The sequence below is a fragment of the Phocoena sinus genome, chromosome 15 (assembly GCF_008692025.1).
Source record: "Phocoena sinus isolate mPhoSin1 chromosome 15, mPhoSin1.pri, whole genome shotgun sequence".
NCBI classification, from domain to species: Eukaryota; Metazoa; Chordata; class Mammalia; order Artiodactyla; family Phocoenidae; genus Phocoena; species Phocoena sinus.
Window position 1 is genome coordinate 6,374,284 of NC_045777.1, and position 24,174 is coordinate 6,398,457.

Consider the following 24,174-nt stretch of genomic DNA (forward strand, 5'->3'; position numbering starts at 1 on the left):
GTACCAAATGGAATATTGTGGTTGGTTTCCACAGCTGTTTCTGTGGAAATGTATAGTTGCTCTCTTTAAAAAAAAAAAAAAAAGAAAAAAATTTGTTTTAGATTAGTTTTAGACTTATAGAATAACTGAAGGTAGTACAGACTTACTTTCTCCTATTAATACACACCTGATTTTCCTATTTATATTTTATCAGTGTGGTACAGTTGTCATAACTAATGAACCAATGTTGGTACATAACTATTGACTGAAATCCATACTTCATTCAGATTTCTTTAGTTTCTCATGATTAGACGAGGGTCACGGAGTTTTGAGAGGAAGATCAGAGGTAAAATGCATTCTCGTATCAAGGATACATACTATTAACCTGACTCATCCCTGAGTGTCGGCCTTGACCACCTGGCTGAGGTAGTGTTTGTCAGGTTTCTCCACTGTAAAGTTACTCTTTTTCTCCCTTTGCATGCTCTGTCCTTTCAGAGGAACAGCCCATGGGGGGTTATGTTTCATCTCCTATAGGGCAGGGTATCGACATAAGTTATTTGGAATTCTGTACCAGATATTTCTCTATTCTCCATTATTTATTTACTTACTCATTTTTATTTATTTATTTTTGACATTTGGAAGTAATGTTTACTTCTTATATATATTTAGTAATAAATTTTGTAATCCTGAAGGAAAAAATAATAGAGAAATGGGGCAGAAGGTAATGTTTGAAGTGATAATGGCTGGGAATTTTCCAAATTTGATAAATGATATAAATCCTTTGATTCACCAGACAAAATTAATCCATAGACATAGAAGACATATAACAACAACAGATCTCCACACCAAAGGCAAAATGATGTTAAAATAGTCAGAAAATGGAGTCAATCATTTATTAACATGGACTCATGGATTATTTTATACTTTGAGTATAACCTAATACCACTTTGCTCTCATTGTTCAGCTTTGGCCGCTGGGAGCCCTCTTGTGGTTCCTGTGTCCTTTGGATATGTCCCTATTGTGTGTGTGCGTGCACGTAAAAGCACTTTCTTGTTTTCTGGTGCTGTAAGATGTTCCAGCTTCATCTTGTACATTTCCTATCCCAGTCTTAGAATTCGTTATTTCTCCACGGAGCTTTGGTTCCTTTTATTGGAAAGTGTTATTAGAAACCAAGATCTGGGCGCTGGATATGATCATTGCTACTGAGTGTTATTACTTCTAGGCTTTCAGCTGACAGAGAGCAAGGAAATATGTGTATAGTAATCCATGTAAATGCATGTATCTAAAAGTATTTCTATATTTATCCATCCGTATCTATATTAAGCAAAACATGAGTCCATTATCACATGGATCATTTTACCCTCCTCGCTTGCTTATCTGTAACCTCCACCCCAACATTGAGAAACTTGGGTTCCACCCTCCGCCATCCATTTATCTGTTCAATCCCAGTGTTCACGTGTAGTGGTAGCATTGTAAACCAGTTACCCTGTGGGAAACAGCTGTATGCATTTGAGATTCATCTGTATCTTTTTAGGGTTTGATAGCTCATTTCTTTTTATTGGTGAATACTATTCCATTATTATCTCTTCGCCTACCGAAGGGCATCTTGGTTTCTTCCAGTTTTCAGTGATTACGAGTAAAGCTGCTATAAACAATTACATGCAGGTTTTTGTGGGACATAAGTTTTCAAACTGGCTGGGTAAATACTTAGGGGTGCGATTGCTGGCTTGTATGGAAAGACTACATTTAGCTTTCAAGAAACTATTAAACTGCCTTCCAAAATGGATATACCATCTTGGCCTTCCCACCCACGAATGAGAGTTCCTGTTGCTCCTCACCAGCAGCTGGTGGTGTTGAGCCTTTTGGATTTCAGTCTTTCCAGTAGGTGTAGAGTGGTGCCTCAGTTTTAATTTGCAGTTCTCTAATGACGTACAGTGTCGAGCATCTTTTCATGTGTTTATTTGTCATCTGTATATCATCTTTGAGGTGTTTCTTCAGATCTTTTGCCCATTAAAAATTTTTGTTGTTGTCTTACTGAGTTTGAAGGGTTCGTGTGTATTTGTGATACGTGTCCTTTATCACGTTTTCTCCTCGTCTGTGGCTCATGTTTTCATTCTCTTAACTGTGTTTTTCAGGGGCAGATGTTTTTAATCTTAATAAAGTTCAACATTATCAGGTCTTTGCCCCCCCCCACCCTCCGCCGACGAACTCTACTCTCCTTTATTGTGTGAAAATTGTTTGAAGAAGCTGAGTCTTAATTTGGGCTGTTTTTTTGTTGAATTAGCCGATGATGGGCCTGCTGAATGGTGGTTACTTCGTTCTGTTTCTTGGTGGAGGTCTCTGGGTAGTATGTACACTCATTTTCTTTTTGGCATTGATGTAAATGGCATTAAGTTCAGGTGGTTTTACTTTTATCTTCTGATGAAATCACAGCACTACTGGTGAATGGCCCTCTGGTCCTGTCTGTGCAACGAGGACGTACTATTTTAAACTTAAATATTTGCCCTTTGGATAAGTAGAAATCTGTTTTATTTGCTTTTTAAATATTAGTTAACCAAACTAGTTTCTTATTTAATTGGCAATTAATATTTGTAGTACTCAGTTTTCCTCAGTCCAGATGGAGTTTACTTTGGTGTAAACAGATAGCTATTTGAAAGAAAAGATTGGTTCTTTCTAGATTCCTTAGTAGTTTGGAGATATATACACGCACCTGTTTTTCTTTTCTGATTAATTAAAATAAGACTAATTCTAGAGAAGTGTTAGGGACCTTTACGTGTACCCACAATCTAATGTGGGAGGTGTGGAGGGAGTTGGGTGCCAGAGAGCTCTGGTTCTTGCTGAGGTTTGAGCAGGGACAGCCTGTTGCCCTCCGGAATAGTAACGTGTGCTCCTAGGGCATCATCAACCCAACTTTGGTGCAGGAGACGAGTTTTCTTTGCCTTCACTTTCAGTTTATTATGGTCTAAATTTTGGTCTCTGGCTTTGGCTGAAAATAATGAAAAATGTCCTTTCTGACGATAACATCTGGTTTCTACCCATTAGTACACCTTTTTTGGTGTACTACACCATTAGTACACCCATTAGTACACCTTTTTTGGTACAAAATAATGTTCAGTCCTGTCTAGAATTACTTTTGGGAAACAGACACTTCTCTAACTTAAGTCAGAGCTAAATATATACTGTAAAACCATTCTTATTTATATGTTAAAGCAAATTCTGGACCTGCTTGCTAGATCTTTTAGTTGAAATGTGAACAAAACGAACGAAAGGACTGACTTGCTTGTGTACTTTGAAGCTAATGAATTACTATGTAGTGTGTCCCCAAATTTAGCTCACTACTTAACATGCCAGGACAACTGCTCTTAGTTATTGTTCAGGATTTTTTCCTCCGGTGCTCTTAGAGTAAAGTTTTAGCTTCAGACAAATCCTCTTGTTTTAAATTGGCCTTGGTTTAAACATGGGAATGGTCTGTACTTAAGCGTTTTTGTTTTAAATGTTAAAAACCGTTTACATGTCTGACTCCCTAATTTATACCAGTTTTTCAATATTGTCTTAATTCATTGCTGCTGGGCCGTATGTTGCCACGTGGGGATGTAGTGCTGTCTCGGTGTTTTCCTGTCTTTCAATATCACATCTGCTGTGCTAGCAAATAGCGTAGCACAGAATCACTTGTACTTAATGCTGCACACTAAATTGGTTTGTTTTCTTGTAGAGTCATCCATTGTCTCTAGTTTGGCTTTAAAAATCTACGAAACATGTTAAAATCTATGTTGGGTTTCCTTTCAGAAGAGATGTCTAAAATTGTGTTATATAAATCTAAAACACAGATTTTCAATACTTTTTTTTTTGAATAGTATATCACAGAATTGGCAAATGCCCTGTCTTACTGTCATTCAAAGAGAGTTATTCATAGAGACATTAAGCCAGAGAACCTGCTCCTTGGATCATCTGGAGAGCTTAAGATTGCAGATTTTGGGTGGTCAGTACATGCCCCATCCTCCAGGTATGTAACTTCAGACGTGGAACTTGTTTGTTTGGTTTTGCAAAAGCCCAGGGGCCAATCGTGAGCTAAATAGTAAAATATGTGAAGTATAGATGTGTGCTGAGTTGGGGCAGGTAACTGACACACGTACTTTGGTGTGATTTAGGCCTGATAGTAAACTAGTGTCTTCAAGAACATTTTTATTCTGCAGCCATTTTGGGCTGTTTATCCTGTCCTAAGCCTGGGGTTAAAAGATGCGTAATGTCCTTAGAGACTAATGAAGGGGACAGATAAGTAAAAGACATGACAAGTGTATGACAGGTGAAGTGCAGCATGTGTATGGGGGCAGTAACACCTGACTGACTGGAGTGAGGGAGACTCCACTGTTTCCCGGACCAGGAGACAGAAGGTTCTGAGGGCATCGCTTGCAAAGATCTAGAACCAAGAGCACAGTTCTTCAGGGAACTTAAAGGAACCAAACTGGTTTGGATGGAGCTTTCAGGGTGGGGGGGTAAAAATTCTTTCGTCCTCTGTCAACAGAACAGTCCTTTCCTGTCTCCTCTTAAAGTGGAGAGATCAACGTAATGAAACGATTTAAGTGAACTTTGCCAACAGAGCTAAAACATTTTCTCCTTTTTAAAATTTAAGTGGAGTTTAAGTGAGCTTTTGGAACCACATGTGAAGTAGGGCATTTAAAAGCATACGTCCACCAGTAAGAGTCTGTCAACTTTGGGGTAGGTCTTTAAAAAGTTTTAGCCAGATTACCTTAAAGCCAGTTGAAAAAAAATTGTGTAGTCTAAAATAGATGCCATTGGGTGTGGGGAGCTTTGTTTTTGTTACAGACCACTCCTAATTGTTTCTAGCAAGGCACTGAATCTGCTGCTGCAGTCTGTTAAAAAAAAAAAAAAAAAAAAAGTCTCATGGTCTGCCACGGGTGGGAGCTGTTGGCACCTGGCTTCATGGCATCGCAGGGCTAAACTGTACCTTAACCCTCCCAGTGGTGTCATCGTGACAGGAAAGGTAGCTGATCCTTTTCTGAAGAGGACACTGTGTAAATGTTGGTCACTTCTCTCGCCTCCCGTACCTTGGTAACTGTAAGAGCTCCTTCGATATTGTGCTGTCATTTGAGAACCCCCCGATTCGGGCCGTCTCCTGAATCTCGGTGGTGATGAGAGGCTAGGTGTCTGGAGAGGTAGCTCCTTAATCCTGGGTCACCATGCAGTCGAGCGAGCATTTGTGCGCTCACTGGGCACGAGGGAAAGAAAAACTGATGTAAACCAGCAAAACCTGCATGGTCTTTGCTCCTGTTTTGATGTTTGTTTCCAACCTCTATTATAAAAACAACATACAGACGTGCTGCATTGGTCACCTGTCGATCCAGTGCCTACACTCAAACAGTTGTTAACGTTTTGCCATGTTGGGTGTGTCGTCTACGTACAAGTTGCAGACAGTGTGCTTTGTCCTTTGAGTGCTTCAGTGTGCATCTCCTAAAAATAAGGACATTGTCCTGTATAATCACAACCATTATCACGCCTAAGAAAAGGAACAGCCTTATTAATATCTGCTATTTAGTCCATGTTCAAATTTCCCTAGTTGTCCACAAAATTTTATAGTGGTGATACTTTAAATCCTATATTTTATATCATTTAAGGAAGTTCTGGAGTTGGACAGATTTGGAGTGCAGCTTGATTGCTAGCTGTGAGATCTTGTACATCTCCCTGTCTAAAAGTGGGGATTTATAACAGTACCTGCCTCGTAGCACAGGATCTAGCCTAGGAAAAGCGCTCAACGTTAGTGTAATGGTTGGTGATTTTGAGCAGCTGTTGTGCATCAGAAACAGAAGCACGTCAACCTGAACCTGCCTGCGTTTTTAGGAGAACCACCCTCTGCGGTACCCTGGACTACTTGCCACCTGAGATGATTGAAGGCCGGATGCATGACGAGAAGGTGGATCTCTGGAGCCTTGGGGTGCTTTGCTATGAATTTCTAGTTGGGAAGCCTCCTTTTGAGGCAAACACATACCAAGAGACCTACAAAAGAATATCACGGGTAAGACATCACTAGAAAGGACCCATCATTCCTTACCAGCCTCGACTTTAGGCTACGATCTGAGTATTTATCCTGTTCTCTCTTAGCCACGTTTGTGACCCTGTCACTTATTGTACACTTACCCAGGTGGAATTCACATTCCCTGACTTTGTGCCAGAGGGAGCCAGGGACCTCATTTCCAGACTGCTGAAGCATACTCCCAGCCAGCGGCCCACCCTCAAAGAAGTACTTGAACACCCCTGGATCACGGCAAACTCAAAACCATCGAGTAGTCAAAAAAAAGAATCAGCTAGCAAACAATCTTAAGAATCTATGGGGGCAGAAATCCTCGAGACAGGGCTGCTGATAATCTGCCTGGAACAGGCTGCTGGTGTATCTCCCTGCTGCCTGCCCACCGTCGAGATGCTACAGGAAATACTGTTTATGAGCAGGCAGTGCTCGGCCTCCCAGTTCAGAGCTCCACCTCCGCAGACACGACACTCTGCAGTGGGAGTAGCTGTGGTTATATAATCAATCTGGAGGCAAGGTTCAAGTGCAGCCACCCCGCAGCCTGTTTTGAGTAAGGTGTCCTTGTGGAAGAAGGACTCGCAGCCTGGCTGTGGGGAAGGGCGGCTGTTTGGTCCTGACTCGACCTGTTGAAAATCTGTGCAATAACTTTCCAAGTCCCTGTGTGCGTGTAACTTATCGGGTGGCCCAGTCTGGTAAAGCTGTCGGAATGAACATGTGATTCTTTCTTTTAAATGTTAAAATAAAGAATTTTGTATAGACTTGTATTTTTACCTCCATGGCATTCCTTTAGGACCGCTCTCAGTGTCCGTCCAGTATCCCTGCCGAGCCTGCTTGTTGGTCCTCAGCCACTTACCTCCTGGTGAGCCTGAGCGGGGGCCTCTGGGGGACCACCAGAGCTGCAGGTGGTCAGGACGGAGCGGGGGAGTCCTGCACATCCACACCTGCCCATCCCTGGCCTCTGACTGTGTTCTCAACAGGATGGCAAAGAGCTTCACACGTGGGGTGAACCAGTTCTTGGCAAATGGATTTTCCAAGCGTGGCTTTTGTCCTGATTCTCTGGTGAAGGAGTGTTTGCCTTAACGGAATCCCTCCTCCACAGCCGTACTTGGATCTGGGCGCTGTCAGTGTTCATCGTGGCTTATAAAGTGGACGCCTGCTGCCCCTTCAGTACAGCTGGCAGAGGCTTCCCTTCTTCCCCTTGTCACGGGGTTCCCACGGGACACACAGGAGTTGTGGCATCTGTGTGAACTTGAAACCTGAGTCCACAAATACACCTGTCTGCAGTACATGGGTAATTCTTTTCACCACCTGTTCACTCTTGGCCTAGAAATGAGGAGGTGCCATGAGAGGAGCTGGCCTCACGTTCTATGTGTCCCTATCACGTAAAATGACGTGTTTCTAGCTGCCAACACCTGTGCATCAACCAAAGATCATGAACTTGACCATAATGAAGGCAAAGGTGGAAGTGCTGAACTTACTGGGAACTAGGAGAGGAAACGTGCTTTCATGGCCAACTTTCAGTGCAAGAGGCCTACAGAGATCAGAAATGTCTACACAGAAGGACGTGGCTATACGCTTCCATGTCAGAGTTGCCGAAGTAGTTGTGGAAACTTAAGAACTGAGTAAAACTGCCGTGTCCAGTTAGCCCCGTTGGGACAAAGGAGCTTTTGGTTCCCACAGTCTTGAGCTTTTACATCCCGGAGTAGTAGTTCATCCATCCACCCCGGATGTAGTCAACACAACATGACTAACCCCACCAGTGACACTAGCTAAGCTGTCATTTCCCCAAACAATTGCACAGAAAAGAGCTCACTGTAGCAGCACAGCATTAATAAACTAGGCACACGCACTGCCGCTTCATAATCGGCAGCAGTGATGGCTTTTTGAGAATAAAAAGTTCTTCATAAACTTTACAAAGTGTTTATTTGTTTCACGGAATTTAAGCTGCTCATTTTGTCAGATAAAAAATTAGAGGTGAACAATGGCTTACGTGTTTAAAATAGATCATCAGTTTTAATTCCCCTAGTTCCATAAAAACAATGTAAATACAAGTGATCTGTACATCTTGCTGGTGAATTCACATAATGCTGTAACTCCCTGGTCCTTTGATTGCCTCTCCTCTCTAGTTACTCTGTTCTGTTCTGACAACTGGCCACTGGAGTGGAGTGGAGTTGGGGCTTACGAGAGAATGCTACGGCTATTTGGTATGATAATTTGTTTTATTGCTTGCCCTTCAGTCCACTCCCATTCAAGCCCTTAAACCTGTAGGAATCCCTATCGGCTTTTTTGCATAGGCATTACTCACGAGTTGAATGGTTGGGAGGCCGGTGAGGAAGGTGGTTAGGAGCCCAGAGCCAACTGTTCACACACAGACAGCAACACAGAAGTGCTGGTCCTGTCCTCATGAGGAATTACCTAGCACTGGTGCCATCTCTCTCTGATGTGGACGTGTCCTGGGAATTAGACCCCAGAAAGGCAGTCTAATTCCAACTTTAAATTGCTAAAACCTTTTGGCAGTGGGCTAACTGCTTTAAAAGGGTGGGTGGGGGGTGGAATAATGGATCCACTTTAAAGATCTTGCAAGTGGAGAATCTGGCTCACAAAGATTCTTATAAAAGTTAACTGAAATAACTGATTGACATGGGTTACTACGGGCTAACGAGGAAAAACTGTCAGTAGTCAGATCTCAGTAAAACCAGGATGATCAGTTTATAGTTCCTTGAGTTTTCTGATTGTCACAAATGTAGTTAATCAAACCAAAAAACTAAAATAAAAAACAAATCTGGGAGCCAGAAAGATAAATGCAACCCCTGAACCATGGTGGCAGGGCAATTACACTGGGGTTCCTGGAGTGTGCAACCAGTGTCCCGTCAGTGATGCTGAAGCCCACGGGAATATAGTCCTTCTCCGTTGCTTGCTCCTGACTGTCTCAAGGAGAAAGTCTCAACTGAGATCTGTGTGCTTGCATTTCTGTTCTTAACCAATGTCCCAAACAGAGAACGAGGGGCCTAAAGTCACACACCCTTTATCTGGTAAACTAGCTCGGTCCCTGCCCGGCCTGTATTATTATTTTGCGGTTGTCTCCCATTTACAGCAACTGCTAGTAATTTTACTTTTTTAGAGAGTGATACAAAATCTTTTTTTGCATACATAATTTTAACTCAATTAAAAAATATAAGTAGCAACACAATGTAAACACTGTGACACTAGTTCTGGAATGTCTGAAGTCTGAGACAGAGCTGGTCAGGCCAAGATTGTCTCAGCTTTGCGTATATGTACAGTATCCAGATTCCTGAGGACACAGGCATCCGGGGCCAACTGATGCCATTACTACTGGATGAAGTTTCCGTATTTTACCAAAACAGAGACAAATGATTCTGACCTACTTTGATGAAGTTTGGGAAAAATCACCTGAGGCAGGCCCCATCATGTCCAGATTTGAAGGTGTCTTGGGATCAGTGAAACGTACCAGAAATACTTGTTTTTCTTTCCCCCCAAACAAGTGTAATGAACGTCAAAGTGTTGATGCTAATTAAGATCCTGATTCCATATTGTGAAGTCTTAAATTCTGCTTCATTAATTGTAGCACTGGCAGCTGTTCTGCACATTACTGCATATTAAAACGAAGGCCGCCTGACAGCAAATATTGGAGGAAGGGGAACTTTAAAAACCAGCTTAGTGAATCGCTGCCCTTTAAGAACGTGAGCAAAGATTAACCCCTGAGGCTTCTTTCTGCGCCGGCAGACCCTCACCAGTGATCCTCCAGAATGGAACATTTCCTGGCTGACAGTTCTGTTTCAGATGATAACTCAGTGGTGATGCTTTGCTGACACTGTAGATGGTGCAGACAAGCCCTGTGATGAACAGCATTACCAAAACGAATAAAGCAAAAAAATTACAGTGATTTGAAACCCTGAATTTTTGCTGGCAAAAGTAAATGCTATTCACGAGAAGACAGCAGCTAGCCCCTTCCTCACCCCCACCATAAACCCTACATCATAAAACCAGTCCAAAATGTATCATTTCAAAGAAATAGGTTTTCAGGCCCACAGTTGAAGAGTTCATCAAGGCTTCGCAGCTGGAGGTTTAAAAATTCCCACTTTCCGAAAATACCTGACAATCAGGGGCACGGAAACTAAGGTAATGCTTATCCTCACGGGTGCGAACAGCTTGTGGATGGCATAGGCCACCACGAAAGTACTTGTGCCTGCTGCCATTTTCGACTGTACCAGTGACTCTTTAAACCCGAGTTTAAGCAGGATGGCTGACATGTCCACACCACTGGAGGGGAGAGAGGCAGACAGACAAACACAAAAGGGATAGAGTTAACCGATCAATTTGGCTATGACATTTACAGTATTTTTAAAAATGTGATGAAAGTAGCTAGATGAATACAAAGTCTTAGGAAAAAAGTTCTTATTCCCAAAGACACTTGGATGACAGCGAAAAACAAATATCTACTACTGTCAAAATCTTACCTTGAAACAACCATGTAAAACATGCCCAAAGAGATTAATGAGATTCCAATGTGCAGTGACACACCCACGGCACCATATTCTTGAAAGATCTTTTTCAGCTGCTGCGACTTGCTTTGCTTTTTCTCCTCTGTACTGCTGATGTTGCCGCCTGTTGTCACAGCAATTTTGCTGGTGTCCTGCGCACAAGCCAAAGAAGGGGAGACGCTTTGGGGCAGGAGCAAGGGTGTTAGTGGTCATCGACAGCCTCAGATTCAGGCAGCGTTCTGCTCTTTCCTGTCCAGTGAGAGATAAGTTACTATCTTTGTCAGCTGAGGCTAATGCCCGCTAAGCCACTGAGTGCAGTGAAGGGCTGGGTACCAGGTACGATGGGCGGTACGATGGGCAGAACGATGGCCCCTAAGATGTCTAGGTCCTCGTCCCCAGAACCTGTGAATATGTTACCTTACGTGGCAGAAGGATTTTGCAGGTGGGATTAAGTTAAGGATCTGTGATGGGCAAATCATCTGGGATTTTCTGAGTGGGACCAGTGGGACCTTAATCATAAGGGTCCTGTGAGTGGACACAGGGGGGCAGGAGGGTCAGAGAAGCAGACGTGAGGACGGAAGCAGAGTCAGATTTGCAGAGATTTGTGCTGCTGGCTCTGAAGACAGAGGAGAAGGCCACGAGCCAAGGAGTGCAGCACCTCCAGAAGCTGGACAAGGCGGGAAATGGATTCTCCCGTAGAGCCACTGGAAGGAACCAGCCCTGCCCACACACTGACTTTAGCCCTGTGAGACCCCGTTTGGGCTTCTGACCTCCAGGGCTGTCAAAGAATAAATGTGTGTCGTTTCATGCCTCCAGGTTTGTGGTGACGTGACAACCATGCTAGACTCTACAAGACAGTGGGTACGAAATAAAACGGAGCAGAAGCCGTGACGTATCTACTTCTGGAATCAAGATTTACCCCTGAGATCTGAACGGAGAAAGGGAGGGCTAGTTCTCGGGCCATAAATGCAGCGGCCGGGTTAGTACAGAAAGTATTCATTGCGTGGGGTGTTTGTTAACAATTACTGAGCATCTACAGGGCCTGGAATGTTTGGGAGAAATAAAAACAACAACCTTGGATTAAAGAGACAAAACTCAATATGGAGAGTGCCTTTTTCATCAAAGGATTAATTCAGCTCTAACGACAGACCTCAGAGCTCTTCTCACAGGCAGCATCTGGGTCAGTCAGCTCCGGCTACTGACTTTGCAGCGGGACGGCTGCTTTCTTGTATTTTTAGAACATGCTGCAGTGGAGCCATGCTTCAAAGGCTGCGGTGGGGGTGGGGGGGTGGGGACACATGACATGCAGCGTGGCATCCCCAGGGACAAAAGTGAAATGACACAGGTGCCCAGGGCAGCAGCCTCCAACCGCAACGAGGCACAGGTCCTCCTCCCGGCCCTGCCCTGCTTCAGAGCCCCTGCTGGCGGGCAGGTGGGAGCTTTGACCAAGCACGTCTGGGGCCTCCCTGCAGACGCTGCCTTTCTCAAGAGCTCCCAGGGGACCCGGATGCTGCTGATCCATCTGTCTGTGCCCAGGTGCCCAGCCTCTGATTTCATAGATGTGGGGTGAGGCCTGGGCACTGCGATTAGATATCAGTTCCCCTGGTGCTTCTAAGTGATCAGCCAGCGTTGCCAGGTAAATTACCTGCTCGGCACCCTCGCCTCCCCTTGCCCTGCTCCTGCCCGCCCTCAGCAGACTCTCCACGTGGCAGTCGCTTCTCAGATGTACCTGCCTTGCAACAGACTGGAGTGAGCCACTCCCTAAGCTGGAAACACAAACGTCACCTCCTCCAAGAGGCCCTCCTTGACCACCTCAGCTGCCTGCCCTCAGTGGCAGCCATGCTATCACATCTCTACTTCCCTCTCTGAGATTTCCATCTTCAGGAGTTGTCCTGCTTATAATGTAACAAATATAACAAATACATGTATGTAAGCATTCCGTTCTTCGCTTGTTTGCTGTTGGCCAGAGGCCCGGAATGTGTGGTTCCAGGGAGCAGGGACCTGGTCGTCTTGCCCAGCTCCTAGCACTGGGAGGGTGAAGGGACCATCTCTGCCCGGTGTATTAGGGGTCGAGCTGGATTGCATGCACAGGTACTAGGATGTGATCAAGAGTTTTTACTTTTTTGGCCACGCCACACAGCTGTGCCTTGGGATCTTAGTTCCCCGTCCAGGGATTAAACCCGCTCCCTCGGCACTGAAATCACGGAGTCCTAACCACTGGACTGCCAGGGAACTCCCTGATAAAGAGTTCTAAGTGCAGCAGGTCCCCTTCCTCCTCAGATACTTCTGGAGGCTTGCCCACCCAAGCCTCGTCCCCCCATCGCACGCCAGGCCCGCACTGTGTCCTCCATCCCTCGTGCTCATCCATGCTGTCCCCTAAGCCAGCAGCCCTGGTGGCCCACCCCCGCCCTTCCATCCTCAGGACGTGACGGTGTCTGCCCATCAGAATCCACTGCCCCGCCCTCCACCGGGCCCACTGCAGTCGGCCTCCTGGGCTGTTTTCTTTCTTTGACGGCACTCGGACCAGACCTCCCGAGCTACTCTTGCCCGGGCTGTAGGCAGGAACATGAGAGACCAGGGGCCACCCAGGGGCCCGGGGCCTGACCTCGCAGGTCTCCCATGAGGGGCTGACCCTACAGAGCAGCAGACAGGGCTACTGACCGGAGGGGTGCTGAGCGGTGCCAGCCTAGGTGGGTTTAGGGAACGCTGCTTCAGGACCACCTGGCCCAGGCCCCTCATCTCTCCCCTGGGTTACTGTGATGGCCTCCCTCCCAGCTGGTCCCCCAATCCCACCCTTGACCACTCAACACAGTGGCCAGAGGGAGCCTGTAAAAACCGAGGTGGGATTACAGCACCACCCCCGTCAGAGGCCTCCTGGAAGCACCAGCCCCTCAGCCCTCCAGGCCCGCCGCCCCCTACCCCCATTCTCCTTCCTGCTACCCATTTGGGCCACGTGGCCTTCTTGCTGCTCTAAGCAGGCCAGGCCAGGACCGCTCCTGGCCTTGGCATCTGCTGCTCCCTCTGCCTGAATGCTTTTCCCCAGACGTCCTCATAGCCCCGCCTCCAGGTCTTTATTCCGACATCACCTCAGGGAGGCCCTCCTGGAGCACCCTCTTTAAAACCGAGACCCTCACACAGCTGTTCCTGTGCAGTTCCCTCCCTCGGGCCGTCACCACCTAACGCCCCGCGTGCGTTTCTTCCTCCTCCCCAGGGAGGTCCATCCACTTTGGTAACAGTTTTGCTGGTATATAGATTACAGGCCATAAAGTCCACCTTAAGGTTTAAAACGTACAGTCAGATGGTTTATGTGTGTTTGCAGTTGTGCAACCATCACAAGGATCTAATTTTGGAACATTTTTGTCACCCAATTAGCAGTCACTCCCCACTCCTCTCTGCCCCATCCTGATGGGGAAAGGCAAACACGAAACTCCTTTCTGTCTATGGATTTGCCCTTTTTGGACGTTTCATGTAAACGGGGCCATACAGCATGGGGCCTTTTGTGACTGGCTTCTGCTACAGACTCAATGTTTGTGGAAACCCTACCCCGCCCCAAATTCGTATGTTGAAACCGAATCCCCACCAGGATGGTATTTGGAGGTGGGAGGTGACTAGGTCATGAGGGTGGAGCCCTCACGAATGGGATCAGGGCCCTTGTAAAAGAGACCCCAGAGCGCTCCCTTGAACCTTCTACCATGTGAGGACATGGCAAGAAGACAGAAGACGGCTGGCTATGAACTCGGAAGCAGGCCCTCACCAGACACTGAATCTGCGCGTGTCTTGACCTTGGACTTCTTGACTCCAGGACTGTGAAAAATGAATGTCTGCCGTTTAAGCTGCCCAGTCTATGGTGTTATAGCAGCCCGAACAGACTACGGCAGCTTTTTTCACTTATCAACGTGTTTTCAAGGTTCATCCACGTTGTAGCAGGTATCAAACTTCATTCCTTTTTATGAAGCAGAATTTGATTCAACTGAAATACAAAGTACAGATTCTAAAATTTACTCTTCGGGGCAAGCTGGGAGCCACAGTACATTTTGCCCTACAAAGAATGTCTGCAGTGTCTGGAGCCCTGTTGTGTCTGGTAACCCCTGGGGCAGCCTCTCAGCTTGGTTTCATGCTGGACAGGAGGGCTTGGCTCTGGACCAGCTGCCAGAATGGAAGATAAACCGTGGCTGCTGCACGTACGTAGAAGATAAGAAGGCACAAAAGCAGACTCTCCTACTGTCCCCAAAAGAACTAAGTAAGGCTCAGTGAAGGGCCACATTCCACGCACGGCGAGGAGGGGGTGGAATTCAGTCTTGGATTAAAACTTGCCCAGAATTGGGAATTCCCTGGTGGTCTAGTAGTTAGGACCCTGCGCTTTCACTGCCGAGGGCATGAGTTCAATCCCTGGTCAGGGAACTAAGATCTCACAAGCCGCGCAGCGTAGCCAAAAAAAAAACCTTTCCCAGAATCATCCTTGATTTTTAATCACACACAGCAGCTACTCACTTGCCCCTGCTCCCAAAAGAGTTGGCACAAAACTCAGATTTATTACTTGAGGAGTCTTTTCATTACCTCCCAACTGAAAGAGCATCTCTTTTGTTCCCAAACTGCAGTTGGGACTGAAAAAAAATTTAAAAAACCAAACAAAACCCCAAAACACCTGGAAGCTTTAAATTAAAGCTTCAGTTAAAATTAAATCTGTTTCATTAAAGGCTGCTCAGTCCCTGGGAATTAAGTGTTAAGGTCCTAAGGCGGGAGACGAACTGTATCTCCTCTCTGCCTTTAGCTTTGATTTCTGCGGGCTTTTTTCAGACTTAAGAAAACAAACACTTAAAAAATGGGGAGTGCCTACTAAAATCCAGTATCCATTTATGGGGTCCCAGAGGCTGGTTCTGATAGGCAGGAAAGCATAACGTTTTTTGAAAGGTTTTAGGAAAACCACCAGTGTCCTCAAGAGAGGCCCCTTCTATTGAGCCAGGTACCGGGCTTAGCACTTTAAAGGCGCCATCCCATAAAAACCCTCACAACCCCACGACATGGGCACCTCTGTCGCTCCCACTTTGACAGATGGGAGACCAAGGTTTGGGGCAAAGCTATGAGCTGGCTGGCGGCGCCCAGACTGAGTTCTGTGCTGCAGGCTCCCCTTCATGTCCCCCAAGAGCTGAGCATTCCTCAAGGAAGAGCCTGTTCCAGAACGTCAAGGCTCTGGAGGGGAGAAGGAAAACTGTCACCAGTACCCTTCGGTTGGGCCAGCACCGCGCCCTCCCTGTTCTCTGACGCCCAGCAGCCAGAATGGCCGCTGGGAGCTCAGGCTCCTTCTGATAAACAGCTCCCCACCCGCCTTTTGGCTGCGGATGAAGTGCCCCGGATGGGAGATCTGCCAGGCCCTGATAGGAGGAGCAGTGGACAAACCCCGGTTCCAAGAGCCAAACAACGTCCTGAGGCTGATGACGGGTGAAAGCCCCTTTCACTTCCCACCCTGGACATCTGGCCCAACCAGACTTCATTATGTCCCCTCTGTCTACTTGCCAGGACCGGGTGGAACTGTCTCTCTCTCTCTCTTTCGAGAGCCCTTTTCTGTACGACCTCTATTTTGGCAAAAGGCCTTTTGGCCAGAAAAGAAAAAAAGGCAGCCAGGGCTTCCCTGGTGGCGCAGTGGTTGAGAATCTGCCTGCCAATGCAGGGGACACGGGTTCGAGCCCTGGTCTGGGAAGATCCCGCATGCCGCGGAGCACCTGGGCCCGTGAGCCACAACTACTGAGCCTGTGCGTCTCGAGCCTGTGCTACGCAACAAGAGAGAGAGGCCGCGATAGTGAGAGGCCCGCGCACCGTGATGAAGAGTGGCCCCCGCTCGCCGCAACTAGAGAAAGCCCTCGCACAGAAACGAAGACCCAACACAGCCAAAAATATATTAATAAATAAATATTAAAAAAAGTTATTCCTTAAAAAATAAAAAGGCAGCCAGACTTCCAGCTACAGAATAACCAGTATCTACTGCAAGACAATGGGAGGGACAAAATTTTCAGACAACAACAGACAATTTCCTGTTAGCCAGTGCTGCAGTTAGTTTTTAACTTTCTAGAGTTAGAAGCTTATATGGACAATTTTCTTCCTTTTATCCTGGAAATCTCTTTAATCATTGTGGGTCATGCATTTTTCTTCCTAACCCTGGAGGAGAATAAAGAGACTGAAATAAAGGAATTTATGAGGCGATGACATGCAAGGAATGGAAACCTTTCAGACATTCATTTCTTCGTGAAATATCACCTTAAGAACCTGTGATGTATCCTTAGTCGCTGCCCTGGATGCAGACAACATCTACCTCCCCCGTGTCTGTTCTTAGATAAGTGCTTTCATATACCTGCAGATGGCTCTCTGAGCCCCAGTGTCCTACCTCCCAGTTCTCCCTCACATGCTGCCTTTTCAGGGAGCCCTTCCCTGATGACCTTATTTATTAAACTGGCAGCATCCCTCCCTGCAGCCCTGCCCATCTGCACCCTCCCTCCCCTCTTGGCATTTCTCAGTAGCACCTCTCACATCAACAAGCCTGATATTTTCCTTTTCTGTTTATTGTCCCTCCCCTCCCACTAGACATCAGGCTCCCTGAGGGTGGGTAATGTCTGTTTTGTTCATTGCTCTATCCCCCCCATCCCCCGCCTTAGAGCAGTGCCTAGCACAGCGCAGACACTCACGAATAAGTGAGGAACACAGCACAGCTGTTGAGGGCAGAAGCCTTGGAACGAGACTGGTTTGGGTCCCAGTTCTGACAGGTAACCTCTGTGTGATTCTCAGAAAGTTACTCAACCTCTCTGGGTTTAAGCGGGGGGGATGACAGTATTGCTTACATCACAGGGTTGTTGTGAGGATTACATGAATTAATATTTTCAAAGTACTCAGAACAGTGCCCGGTACAAAGTAAACACAATATAGTGTTTATTATTAATATTACTTATTGCATGAATGAAAACAGGTGTCACTCTAAACAATCTGAACTTGTGAGCAATTTTTGGCTCATTCCTCAAACCTTCCTGACCCTTCTAATACAGCCTTCTTACTTTAATAAATATGGGGTGGGGGAGCAGTACACACACACACACACACACACACACACACACACACCTGCCAGTGCCAGGCTCACAAGACAGACCAGCAAGTCAGGAGGACATTCCATACGATAAGTGCATAGAAGATGCACACCCATGGGGCTGAGGAGGGGGCCAGCGGAGGCACCCAAGGTATCACTGGTGGTCAGGGAAGGCTTCCGGGAGGAAGGGACAGCTGGGCTGATCCACAGAGAATCACCAGGAGACAGCTGGGTGTGCGCGGAGGGTGCCAGACGCATGAGGATCCCCTAACTGGGCTCAGGAGGCAGAGACAAGATCTACCACCTGTCCGATGGGGGAGCAGAAGGCAGGGAAGGAAGTTTCTCCACCTGTGGCAGAGGCATGGTAAGGTCATGCCTATGCAACATTCAGGAAGCACTGGCTCCCGGTGGCACCATGTTGAGGCCCACATCAGCTCATGGAACTGTTCCCCAAACTATTGTTGGAAAGGTGCTATTTTAAAAGCCTGCAAGGTCAGCAAACAGGCTCAGAAGCCTTCAGCACTTGGGGTAGGGCTGCACCGCTGGTGAGTGGATGCAGGCAGGCAAAGGGACCAAAGGTGCAAAGCTCCAGGCACTGCTTGTCCCAACTTGTTAGCTCTGGATCTCCAGACTTCACTGCTTACCACCTTTTTTCTTTAAGAAGACCCACTTCAAAACTTTCAAAAAGGGACAGTCTGCATTACCATTCTGAGTGGAAACCCGTTTTCAGTTAGCATACACAGAAGCAACCGAAGTGAAATATTGACGCAATGAAGTAACACTGGGTTTCTTGCGCGCGTCCTGCCTGCAGTCTGACAGGGAGGCCTGCCCTCTAGGTTAGATAAAAAGGGAGTGGCAGCAAGTGTTGGGGGGGTGTTAGAGACCGCAGCACCCACCAAGCCTTTCTCCTCGGCCCAGGGAGGAAGCCCCGGCGCGACTTCAAAGGGAACAACTCTACCGCCCAGTGAGAACGTCGATACCAAGCCCAGGCCCCATCTCCAATCCTCCCGTCCACCACCACAGTACAGCCTGACGCTTTGGGATCCTGGGATCACCTGGAGGTTGTGACCTTGGGCAGTCACCACACCTCCCTGAGCCTCAGTTTCCCCTGCTGTGAACTGGGAACTCGCTTCTTTGACTTGTAGAGATCTGAGGCCTGGGGACCCTGGCGGTGCTCGGTCTCGGGCAGCTGCGCGAGTCAGGCTCTCCTTCGGCGGAGATGGGCCGACGATCGGGGCGCGCGGGGTTCGGGGTGGGGGCGGGGAGGCTTACCTGGCGGCCGTGGCAGTTCCCGCGGGCCGCGCGCAGCAGCGGGGCGTCCAGCCCGGTCCCGAGCAGCGGCAGAAACAAGGGCGGTGGGGCGCGGGGGGCGGCAGCGCCCAGGAGCCAGGTGGCGCGAGACCGGACCCGGGCGCCCATCCTGCCCGTGGGGCACAGCAGCGCCAGCAGCCCGGCCATGGTACTCAGCCCTGCGTCGCTGCCCGCACAGCGGACAGCAGAGGGAGCAGCGCGGTGGGCGGGGCCCGCGGGAGCCCGAGCCCGGAGCGGCGGGGTGGGGCCGGGGCAGCGCGCCGTCCTTGGCCCCGCCCACCGACCCCCGCCCCTCCGCCGCCTGAGCGGCGAGGGCGGGGCCGGAGCTGAAGCCCCGCGAGAAATGGGCGGGGCTGGAGACGCGCACGCCTTCCGACAGCCGGCGAGTTCTAGCCCGCGGATCCTGACTCGTCCTGTTGGTTACAAGCGAGTGAGAGGCCAGCCCAGCCCTGATTCAGGAGTGAGGGGGTCAGATTCCTCCGACTTGACGGGAAGTGACAAGGTCACGTGTGGAAGGGCTTGTGGAATGGGAAATGTTGTCGTGACCATGTTTGGGAAATGCAATCTACCACGGTAGTCAACCATTAACTGTAATAAAGATAATAATCTTTGGTCTCCATTCTGCAGAAGAAGAAACTGAGGCTCACAGAAATGAAACCTTCCCTGAGGCCTCTTATCCTCATCCCTTTGTCATGCCTGACCCCCCGGTAGCATTTTTTGGTTCAAACTAGAGGATCCAGAATGCTTCTAGATCTTTGCTATTTTAAGCAGAAAAAACAATTTTTTTTTTTTTTACCACAGGGAACCGTTGCTTGGAAAACCATTGGAAAAGCTGGAGGAGTGGACATTAGGCTGGCCCCCCAGGAAAGGCTCTCTGGACAGAGCAACACGGGCCGGCAAGAGGGGGGACACAAGCCACAAGCCGTTAGGTGGGTGTCAGGGGTCGGCCAGTGGAATGAATGAATTCTAGAGCACACTGCCAGAGCCGTGGCCCCAGGATCAGGAAACTGCCACTGCAGCTGCTTTCCAGTTTCTACAGAACAGATCACTGGACGCCGGAAAGCAGGGTCAGGCGGCTGCCTCGGCCACAACTAACGGTCCACACCCGTGGGCTGGCGACTGCACACCTGAATTCTGCTGCAGAAAACCCCACGTCTCCGCACACTTGTTTACCAGCAGCAAACAGCCCAAACCGCAGGAGGATGCCTCCGCCTCCTTTCTGCCTTCGAAATATTCTGCCAGTGCATTCAATTGGCAGAAATGAGTTCGTATCCAGAAACCTAGGTGCAAAGGGAAATTATAGCCGTTCTGCCAGCCGTTCAGCCGTTCTACACTGGAAGGAGATGGGGATCGATGTGCCCAAGTTCAATACCTCAGGACCCTACCCCCACCTTGAGAAGCCCCTTCTGTCTCACTGGCTACAGCTGAGTCACAGGACACTCTTAGCTGCAAGGGAGTCTGGAATTTGAGGATCCAGCAAAAGAAATAGGCCTGGCTTAGGTCAGAGTAGGCACATCGTCTTCCTGAACACAATCGGGGTTCTGCTGGCAGGGAGGTAGAGGGGGTGGCTGCCGGGGGACGGGGGTGGTAACTCCAGGCAGTGCGACAGGGCTGTGTGCCTGTGCACGGCGGTGAGTGTCACACAGGAAGTGCACGTGTACCATGGGAAAGGGCACACATCAGTGTGTGTGTGTGTGTGTGTGTGTGTGAGGGCGCTGAAACCTAAAGGGGGCCGGGGTGCTGGAGGAAGGAAAAGGAGGAACTACTTCTTCCCAGTTTCCAAGGGAACCATGGTTAATCTGCTCAGGGGTCCAGGGCCTCGGGGTTACTCACTGTGGCTCCTTTCTATAAGAATGTGGGAAGGTAGATTCTGGAGCACAAGCAGATAAACTGTGATAAAATAGAAAGTGAACAGTGTTTGGGACACATTGCCACGTTTTCTCCCATTACGTATTCTCTGGTTGTACCTGAGTCTTCCTGAGGACGAGAACAGTTCTCTTCCAGTTCTCTTTCTCTGTCAGATTCTGCAGTGTCTGCTCTAAACTGTTTCTGCTCACCTGGAGTCCTCCTTCCTGCCCTGATGACTTCTCTCCTGGCACATACCCTGGCCTCTTACTTCTCAGGGGAAGCCTGAGTCTTAACTGATGGCTCCAGCCCACGTCCCTGTTTCCCTCCACCATTCCCCATCTCCTGTTTCTGTCCCTTTTCCCAAAGCAAATCCAACTACCCGTGCCCATACATCACTTCTTGCCTCCTCTCTGTTCATTTCCAATCAGCATTCATCATTCTGAACACCTGCTGTGTGCCAGCAGTGGGCAATGCAGTAAAAGTAAGGCTTTGTGGTTTCATGATTTGTTGGTTAACATCACAGCTTTGGTGTGGTGCAGGCCCTGTTTAGAATCTTTGTTAAGTGACTCCAACGATCTAAGTCCCTTGTTTCCTCACTTGCAAGAAGTGAGAGTAACAATACCCATCTCAAAGGGTTACTGTGAAAGTTAAAGGAGATAATATATTTCAGTGCCTGTAGAACCGGGCATGGCACAGTGAGGACTCAAGACGTGGCAGTGTGGCTGGCGTTTCTGTCTATTTTGTCTGCCCAGCTCCCTCTTTCTACTGGAGATGCCCCTCCCTCCCTATTGTAGTTTGTATGAAGCTGTCCAATCTCAATGGTTGGTGGCTCTCTGGTCAGGGTATGGGTGTGAGATCCAGATCTTGCCAAAGTACCCCACACCCCTAGTATTGGTAGAAATGGGGTGATGTTGTATATATGCATCATAATGTGACTTTTTCACTTCATCTGTCACTAATGTCTTTCCTGTTGAAACCGTAATTGTGCAATATTATTATTTAGAAGCTGCAGAGCATTCTATAGTATAGGTGCTCCATGATTTATTTAATCCAGTGTCCTGGTAATGGGTGTTATGGACTGAATGTTTGTGTTTCCCCCCAAATTCACATGTTAAAGCACTAATTCTCAGTATGATCGTGTTTGGAGATGGGCCCATTGGGAGGTAAATACGGTTAGATTAGGTCATAAGGGTGGGTTCCTCATGATGGGATTAGTGCCCTTATCAGAAGTGGAAGAGACACCAGAACTCTTTCTCTCTGCCACGTGAGGACACAGCAAGAAGCAATCAGCAAGCCAGGAAGAGGATGCTCACAAGAACCGGACCTCGTTGGCACCCTGATCTTGGACTTTCAGCCTCCAGAACTGTGAGAAAATAAATTTCTGTTGTTTAAGCCACCCAGTTTGTGATATTTTGTTATGGGAGCCCGAGCTGACTAATAGGGGTTATAATAAATATATACGTGATTTCCAGTTTTTTATCTATTATAACTTGAACTATCGTTAGTGACATCTTGTAGCAGTAGATCCTGTTAGTAACCCTCTCCTTGAAAGAGTCTCACCATTCACTTATCAACACGCACTTACTGGGTGCTGACCACGTGTGCACATTTTCTTCCATCGTGTGGCACCTACTGATTCTTCTCCCTCTGTGAGGCAGGGTCTTTGGAGGCAAACGGGTCAGGGTGGAGTTTGGGATCTCGTGACACTAGCCTTGCGGCCCCAAGGAAAGTATGTAACCTGCTTTAACCTCAGCTTTCTTTTCCTGTGATATGGGAATAACGACACATGTGTCTGTGACTTCCTGAAAAAATGAAGAGCAATCCCATGTGTGCACGACGGGCATGGTATCAGTCCCCACAAAGGCTTCACTCTCCACCCTCCTTCCCTCCATCATGACACAGATGGCCTGTGGGGCACAACGAAGGGAGGAGGAGGGCTGAGGAGAAAACGGGCTTCCACGCCCCACAGACCACGTCTGAACTGGGAACCATGGAGGCACGCGCTGTAGGTCTCTGTAGGAAGAGGTGCATTCGCTCTCAGTTGTTCAGTCACTTTTAATTCAGCATCCGCGTCGTGCTCGGGGCTCTGCTAGGCACCAAGGGGGGCGTGGAGAATGTCACCGGCGGTAGCTGCCACCACCCACTTCCGAGCGACCTCTTTCTCCTCGTGGCCCACCCTGTGGGAGCTCTGTCCTTGTCTGAAGTTGGGCTGACATTGGATCATCACCTCTGCTTTTCTTCCTCATTTGGGGGAAAAATCGTCAGTAAGAACATGGGCCGTGGAGGTGGAGAAACCTGGATATGATTCCACCTCAGCCACTGACTGACTGTGGCACCTTGGCAAGTCAGGACACCTCTCTGTGTTTCTCAGGCTTCACCTCTGGGATATGCAGTGAATGAACCTCCCTTAGTTTGGTGTGAGGCTTAAGTGGGATGACACCTTTTTTTTTTTTTTTGCGGTACGCGGGCCTCTCACTGTTGTGGCCTCTCCCGTTGCGGAGCACAGGCTCCGGACGCGCAGGCTCAGCGGCCATGGCTCACGGGCCCAGCCGCTCCGCGGCATGTGGGATCCTCCTGGACCGGGGCACAAACCTGCGTCCCCTGCATCGGCAGGCGGACTCTCAACCACTGCGCCACCAGGGAAGCCCGGGATGACACCTTTTGAGTGCTGTGCCTAGTGCCTGGCTGATGGCAGGAGCTCAGAAAATGTGAGTTATTAAGAGGAATTCGGGTTCCTCCTGCCTCAGGTTACTGCCTGGCTGGGTTTTCTCTTGTTTCCACAAATAAGGTAGAAGATTAGTCCAACGCTTTGAAACAAATGGTGTTTTATGGCTTGGGGCCAAGAGCTGGGGCTTTGGGGTCAGATTGCCTGGGGGTGTGTCCCCCCATTATGGTGCACTGACCGTGTGCCGGGTCAAGTCACTCAACATCTTGGGACCTCAGTTTTCTCATCTGTAAGATGGGAATAATAATAGCACCATATCACAAGATTGCTGTGAAGAATAAGAGAAATTTCATGCACGTGTGTGCTCGGCACAGGGACCAGCACATGCAGTGCCTTCCCGAAAGCTGATCGTGGTGAGCACAGTGGCCATTATTATTATTGTTCCTTTTCATTCATTCGTTCTGAGAAGAGTATGAATGGTGTGAACTGGACACCAATAAAAGCTTCGGGGTGGGGGGCACAGGGCGTAGAACCCGAGCTGTGCGGTCCAGTGAGGCCACTCAGGGAGAGAGATGCTACTTGTAAAACCACCACCAAGAAAAGCGGCAGCTTGTTGAGGAGGAGCGTGGTGATACGGTTTTCCAAGAATCTCCTCTCGACTGCCTTGGAGATAGAAACGATCACTTCTCGGTACTCGGGAAGGATCTGGATTAGCTGGAACTATGATGTTGGAAGATTTTCTCGTTCGTTCGATGTCTCA

At 48.2% G+C, this 24,174-nt stretch overlaps 2 protein-coding genes and 1 long non-coding RNA gene across 7 annotated transcripts in view; 1 reads left to right on the plus strand and 2 right to left on the minus strand.

The window, feature by feature from the left end:
• Positions 1–15,391, plus strand: part of AURKA (aurora kinase A) — a 26,703-nt gene extending 11,312 nt beyond the window's left edge. For 2 of the 4 annotated variants that reach the window (XM_032604213.1, XM_032604214.1), the window contains 3 exons: positions 3,834–3,982; positions 5,836–6,010; positions 6,137–6,783. In XM_032604213.1, coding sequence (XP_032460104.1) covers positions 3,834–3,982; positions 5,836–6,010; positions 6,137–6,316 — 504 coding nt within the window. In that variant the 3' untranslated portion in view covers positions 6,317–6,783. Of the gene's footprint in view, positions 1–3,833; positions 3,983–5,835; positions 6,011–6,136; positions 6,784–11,337 lie in introns of those variants that run through there. The other 2 variants (XM_032604215.1, XM_032604216.1) reach the window with 2 other exon arrangements.
• LOC116739672 lies at positions 859–3,836 on the minus strand. The gene is made up of 2 exons (XR_004345670.1): positions 3,069–3,836; positions 859–3,026 (listed from the first exon to the last, which is right to left on the minus strand). It is a non-coding gene; the product is annotated as an uncharacterized LOC116739672 (long non-coding RNA).
• On the minus strand, positions 8,006–22,726 carry FAM210B (family with sequence similarity 210 member B). 2 transcript variants are annotated; one of them, XM_032604218.1, is made up of 5 exons: positions 22,721–22,726; positions 19,944–19,949; positions 18,863–19,052; positions 10,498–10,673; positions 8,006–10,300 (listed from the first exon to the last, which is right to left on the minus strand). In XM_032604218.1, the coding sequence occupies exons 3-5, from the start codon at positions 19,046–19,048 to the stop codon at positions 10,084–10,086; spliced, it is 579 nt and encodes a 192-aa protein (XP_032460109.1). In that variant the 5' UTR covers positions 19,049–19,052; positions 19,944–19,949; positions 22,721–22,726; the 3' UTR covers positions 8,006–10,083. The 2 variants fall into 2 exon arrangements, with proteins under 2 accessions (XP_032460109.1, XP_032460108.1); XM_032604217.1 differs by lacking the exons at positions 19,944–19,949; positions 22,721–22,726 and having other exon boundaries at positions 18,863–19,094.
• Between the last annotated feature and the right edge of the window lie 1,448 nt (positions 22,727–24,174).

Coding starts and splice junctions, on each gene's coding strand:
- FAM210B (XM_032604218.1), bottom strand. CDS start 19,048: ATGGCCGGGCTGCTGGCGCTGCTGTGCCCCACGGGCAGGATGGGCGCC. Junction 10,674..18,862: donor GGAACTGCCACGGCCGCCAG/GTAAGCCTCCCC, acceptor GCTTGTGCGCAG/GACACCAGCAAAATTGCTGT. Junction 10,301..10,497: donor TTTTACATGGTTGTTTCAAG/GTAAGATTTTGA, acceptor TCTCCCCTCCAG/TGGTGTGGACATGTCAGCCA.